General features: G+C 39.2%; 1 protein-coding gene across 2 annotated transcripts in view; it reads left to right on the top strand.

Moving 5' to 3' along the window:
- LOC143018261 (uncharacterized) overlaps positions 1–642 on the top strand; it is a 10,274-nt gene extending 9,632 nt beyond the window's left edge. For both annotated transcript variants that reach the window (XM_076173525.1, XM_076173526.1), the window contains exon 5: positions 438–642. In XM_076173525.1, coding sequence (XP_076029640.1) covers positions 438–477 — 40 coding nt within the window. In that variant the 3' untranslated portion in view covers positions 478–642. The remainder of the gene's footprint in view (positions 1–437) is intronic.
- Positions 643–6,562: the final 5,920 nt, after the last annotated feature.

Consider the following 6,562-nt stretch of genomic DNA (forward strand, 5'->3'; position numbering starts at 1 on the left):
TACGACCCATCCTTTTACTGTTTTTTTTTTCTATATTGTTTAATTTTTCGCTTCCGATCCACCCAGTTGGACCATAACGAAAGGTCTAGTCTGGCAAAGAAGTGGTTTTAAACCTCCAACCCCAAATGGATTAAGCAACCAACAGTGCCATTAGATTAGTATTGGTGAAATGAAACCACTGTGCATTACGAGACAACTATCATTTCGTTGGACCTCTTCACACATTAGTAAAGATGGTTGCATCTGTCAAATTTGTGTATTGGTTTGACGTAATCGTTCCAATTAGTTTCTACAAAGTTAACTCATGGGTGTACGTATGTACAGACAGAAACAAGAATTGCTAAGGGAGCAGAGTACTATAAATTAATTTTTACATGCGAGAAATCAAAATTCTCGACAGCCGTGACCTTTGTTAACATTATTTTGTCTTCTTCCAGACCATCCACAAATTGCACCAAGATCGAGCCGATGTTCTGACTGATGGTCATCAACACTACCCGGAAGATTCATCTTAACAGTGTTCCATCTAGGATGTAATGAGATCTTCCACACGTGCAACAGCAGCAATATCACCAGCTATATAATCAACTTGTGTGGTGAAAAACTGATTGTACTGGGTCAAAGAATAAAAGCATATCTTCAGCTTTAAGCCATTATTATCTCTCTGGAGCGTAAGTGTCCACTCAGCTGATTACAATCGTCTGGATCTAGCCAGAATAAAACTCTTAGACACGCCCGTTCCGCGTGTTATTCGAGAGTGCTCCTTCGTCACAATTCACACGGTAAGCGGAGGGGGCTCAGTGTAAAAATGGGGAACAGCACAGTTCGTCAGCAGTCAACACGACTTGGAATCCCTTTTCAGGGATCACCTGCTCAACCCACAGGAGGCAAGAATAAATGCCCTTAGCATGGCCTCCCCAACCTACGGGGCCCCGAAGGACCGGAGTCTGATCTCCGGAATGGGTCGCCTGTGTTTTTATTTCACACTACTAAATATTGCCCCTGCCATCCTACCACAATGATATATTTTTGTTTGTCTACCACTTGTATGCGGGTGGCTAATAAAATCATATTGCAAAGGGAAAATAGTGTATTAGATAAATCAAAGCACTACAACAAAACGTGCATACACTTCAAAGGCGACCTAGAAACTCGTTTCTGTATGCAGCCTGAGTTTGCGGGAAGCATACAAGACAGCATGATTCCTTCACAAAATGGGCACATGGAAATCTAATCAATACAACAATTTTGATATATTAATATAAATCAATTTCCTGGTGTTTATATACAAAAGAAGAAAGCATGTATTATTTTCCCAATCTACTCACAAGTACAATACATAACAATTGTACTTGTTCCTCTTGTAAGTTTCACCACTCTATCTGTCCTTGTTTGATGTTTTCTTCATATGTATAAACCTCTCATTGTTTTGTTTCATTTCACTTCTGGTCTTTGCCATGATCAACTGTTTGAGTTTTACTTATCTTGTAAGTTGCGAATGTCATCTTTCGCATTCCACAATAATTTTGAATGCACCACTTGAATACAATGTTAAATATGTTACCCGCCCAATATCGGGAACCCATATTACTTTTTATCAACTACTTTTCCACCCACTACCCTTTCCCATGTGTACTTATGCTGGACTTTTTTCTTAAACTCTGTTAGCTATCTGCAACTCTCTTTCTAAACATATCTCCACCAACAACTCTCCACTATACTCTTTACTTGGGACTCCAAAACTCTCTGACACTCCATCTGTTATCCCCTACTCTAGCATTGATATCTCCCAACATTATCACATTGACGTTTCTTCCAAAACTACCTTAGCATTCATTTATATCTACCCAAAATGTCTCCCTCTCCTCTAATTTCTTCTCACTACCAAGTCCATATGAACATACAAAAACTCACATTTCCCAACACAGTTTCACCTACATTGATATTAAAGATACTTCCACCACACGCAATAGATAACAGATATGAATTATGGCTGCAAATTAATATGTCAAGGTTATCGCAACCACATTTGTAATTAAATTCAGTTCCATAAACATTTGCTTTGCGCGTTCGTATACTTGCCCGGAAGTGATTCATCAAGGTCATCAAGGCCTTGGATCCCGTGTTGGCCTCGTGATCGACAGTTATTACCTTCCCGGATGAGAACTCAAATATAACCCGATCTATGGTAATGCTGTGATCTTATACATATGCTCAACCCAAATTGTTCATGTGTGTGTTCATGTCTGCTTTCGTACTCAGCTTAACCTCTTTCTTTCTTTCTTTCAGTATATTCCCGCTATCGGTCTCTCCTTTCGCCTCTGTCCACTCCCTGGTTTTGTCCATCTATTTCGTCAGTTTCCAGGTCTCACATTCATATATGATGGCTGATATTAAACATTTATTGCAAATTCTGCGTTTCAAACATGTAAAGAGCCTCGCATAACCTTTTTACGTTCAGCAAAAACTTTCCAACTGATTGTAATACGCTTTTGTATTTCATTGTCAAGATCTGTAGTGACGTTTACCCACTAGCCTAAATAATTATATTTTTCAATTTCTTCAAGATTCTCACATTCGATTATAATCCCTTTACTTTGCATTTTCATGTTGAAAGTTACGTTGGTTTTACTCTTATACATATTTAGACGTAATTTGAGGGTTTTCTTGTTTAGATTACTTAGCACGTATTGCAAGTCTTCTGTACTTTCTGAAATAAGGATAATGGCCTCCTCAAATCTTGGGTGATTAAAGTGTTCGCCATGAATCCTCAAACATTTCTCTTCCCAATTCAACCTGAAACTCTCTTCCAGGTAGACGGGTGACTTTGTATTGTCTCGCCATCTTCCTTTCTCGATCTTCATCTTTTGTTCTTTATGTTATCGAATTCCAGCGATACCTTTCGCATAAATGATCTCTAGAACCCTTGCAATGTGTTCGTTTGCATCTTACTTTCGTATCGAGTATAGCATTGCTATTTGTTCTACAACGTCAAAAGCCTTCTCGTAATCTACAAAAGCTAAACAAAGAGGTATAGTGTTTTCTCTCATTTTCTTGACTAGTTGATTCATCGTCTGCAAATGGCCTATAGTCGAATATCCACTTCAAAAATCTACCTGTTCTCTTGGTTAATTTCCATCTAAAAGTTTACTTACTCCATTTGTAAAGATCTTAGAGTACTTTGTTTTTCTCACGATTTCTGTTCTTTCTTCTTTCTCTGCCAATTTCCTAATAATATTCACTAAATTCAAATTCATACCTTCGATGGTGTTCTCGCTAATTGCCACGTGCCAAAGAATTGACTGAGATCATTGTTATGATTTTAAAAAGTGATACTCGTTGTACTTTACAGCTTCATTTGCTATAAAAAAACAGATAGCACATAGATGGGAAACAAGAGAGGGAAAGAGAGAGAGAGAGAGAGAGAGAGAGAGAGAGAGAGAGAGAGAGAGAGAGAGAGAGAGAGAGAAAGAGAGATGTGCTAAGGTTGATTTGGCAGTAGTAAGTTACGACGTCTGCCACACCCTCAGCGAACTCTCTGGAGCGTTCAAACTGCAGATGTTCTTTCGTTGGGAGGACTTCGTGTTCTTGGGGGTTTTGGTTCATAATAGATCCTGCCTGAAGGTGGTATACGAAGCATTTAGAAGATCGAGTTGTCATAATTCCCACGTAAGAAGATTGGGGCCCACAGTTCTCGTGTATGTTTGTGTGGGTGTATCAAATTTATTGCAGTCACAGATGTAAGTAATCAAATTCAAGTCTATAAATACTTGCTTTCAGCTTTAATATAATTGCCTACGTGTGGGTCTCCAAGGACTTGAATCACATGTTGGTCTCGTGATCAACAGCTATTACCCTCCCGGAGAGAGCTCACAACTCCTATATTGCCCGATCTATGGGTAATGTTGTGATCTTAGACACATGCTAAACCCAATTTGTTTGTTTGTTTGTTTGTTTGTTTGTTTGTTTGTGTGTGTGTGTGTGTGTGTGTGTGTGTGTGTGTGTGTGTGTGTGTGTGTGTGTGTGTGTGTGTGTGTGTGTGTGTGTGTGTGTGTGTGTGTGTGTGTGTGTGTGTGCGCGCGCACGTGTTTGTATACACAAATGGAACAACGCTTGTTGGATCCCGTTTCCAACTCTCCAATTTATCTCACCTATCCTGAAATTCATGTACAGTTCCAACTTGTTCTATATCCTTCATTTCCAGTTATCATATTCAGATTTGATTTCATGTGTTGCTCCAACTTGGGTTATATCACCTCCTAAGTTATTCCAGAAATTCATGCATCTATATGGAAAAAAAAATTCTTTACATCATTTAGACATGACCGCTTAAAGCCTTCTTAACCTTAATCAAGGGAACTCTTCTGTCAACGCAATTCCCCTTTAGTAACCTGAAAACTGTAATTATATCACCCCTTTCTCTTTGATCCTTCAAAGTTGGTAAACAAGTTGCTTTTAGTCTTTTCTCATATGGTTTATGTACCAGGCTGGCGACCACTATGGTTGATGCCCTTTGTATTCTCTCGATCTTATCTATTTCATTTACTCTGTGTGGGGACCATAAGACTGACACATATTCTAGTCTTAGACGGATCAGTGTTTCTGTAAGTCTTTTTCATAATCTCTTCATCCATATAGTGAAAGCCCACCTTAATATTTTGCAGCAGATCCGTAGTCTCTGCCACAATTCTACTGATATGTCTGTCTTTCACCCAAATCTTTCTCATCTTTTGATTCTGTATAACCCTCCATGGAAAATCACCACAAGAACACACACGAACAAGCGTACGCTCAGACACCAAAAGAGGTTTCCATTTACGTGATCAATACATCAATCCATGTAATCATTCGGAGCCCAAACAACACGTTATACTCCTTATCTAAATCAATATGGATACTGATTAAATCACAAGAAACAAATAAACAACTTTATGATCAATACATAATACATTGTATGACTATTGGCATCTTCGTTATTGAATCTATTTGCAAAATATTGTAAGACTGCCAACCATGTCAGAAATGCAACACCAGCATTTCTACTGCTCCAAGCAGAGATGCAAGCCAGGAGCCGATAGTCAGCAGGTGGAGTTCCAGTGGGAATATACGCAGGAAAACCCGCAGCCGTGTTTTATTGGTGTACTTACTGAAACACTTGTAGTGGGGTCTCTTTACAAGAAATAGTTTAAGGGTCGTCTTTTGCCGCTATTGCCCATTTCCAGTACTTTCCATTTTTTGGTATTGAACTTCATTTGTATGTGCGTGTGTGTGTGTGTGTGTGTGTGTGTGTGTGTGTGTGTGTGTGTGTGTGTGTGTGTGTGTGTGTGTGTGTGTGTGTGTGTGTGTGTGTGTGTGTGTGTGTGTGTGTGTGTGTGTGTGTGTGTGTGTGTGCTTGTATGTGTGCGTGTCCGTGCGTGTGTGTGTGTGTCTACCCCATGCACGTCACTCAATTCGATGCAGATATGCTAGGGACTATTATATGTAATTATATATGATCTATTAGTCCAAAAGAGATAAAACTTAGATTTATGGTAGTAACCCTTTTCAAACCGCCCTTCTGTGGTTTCTATTAATACTTAAGAGGTTAATTTCAACTATCACGCGACTGTGATAGCAGGCAAACGTTGTACCACCATACCAGCAAGCCAATATGTATGTATGTGCGAGTGTATGTATATGCGAGAGTATATGAGTGTGTATGAATTTGAATGAGTGTACGTGTTAGTATTAATGAGTGTGTGTGTGTTTCTGTGGGAGAATATGAGTTGTATGAGTGTAAAGTGTATATGAGTGTGTGACGCCAATAAGTAATAAGTGTCTTATTCTTGCCTATAATCTCCACCCAAATATATTCCATACTATCCTCTTCCTTTTATCGAATTGTTGATAATACAACTTATTGTATTTTTAACTAAAAGTGCTATTGCCTACCCTGTCCTTGTGAGAAAAAGGACTTATATCCTTCTATCTCAATTTCAAGAAGGAAATGTCAATCAGCCATATTGATCCAGGATTCAGTAATAGCTGTATATCCCCGTCCGGTTTTAGCCATCTTTCACAACTCAAGTGGGAACATTGCGGCAGTATTCTTTCTCCCCTATCACAGGGTCCGGCGAAAAAGGAAATGAATATTCAGAGAAGTGATACAGGACAGTATTAAGAGTGTGGGGACAGCATAACGGAGGGACAGTTGCAGTGTAATAAGGTATCATTTCTCTATGAATAGAGATTTCCTCCATCACAGACAAAAAGATGTGTGGCTCTTGTCCGTAGGGGTGACCCATATAGACCCAAAATATCTGAACAGCTGTTAACTCTACAATAACATGCAGCCAATACCCCAGGGCACCGAGCGAGATGCTGGGATGACCCGTCATCCAGGAGGAGTTAAGAAAAGAGGGAGAGAGGGAGAAGTGGTGAATGGGAGTGGCGTATGTGGGATTTTTTTTTTTTTTTTTTTTTTTTTTTTTTTTTTTTTCATATTTTTTGCTATTGTACTTGTAAGGGAGACCGGTCTGTAGTTGGTTGGACTTTTTTTGTTCCCTTCTTTGTATATTGGTAC

This window comes from Oratosquilla oratoria, chromosome 34 (assembly GCF_046742065.1).
Source record: "Oratosquilla oratoria isolate Oo_2021 chromosome 34, ASM4674206v1, whole genome shotgun sequence".
Taxonomy (NCBI): Eukaryota; Metazoa; Arthropoda; class Malacostraca; order Stomatopoda; family Squillidae; genus Oratosquilla; species Oratosquilla oratoria.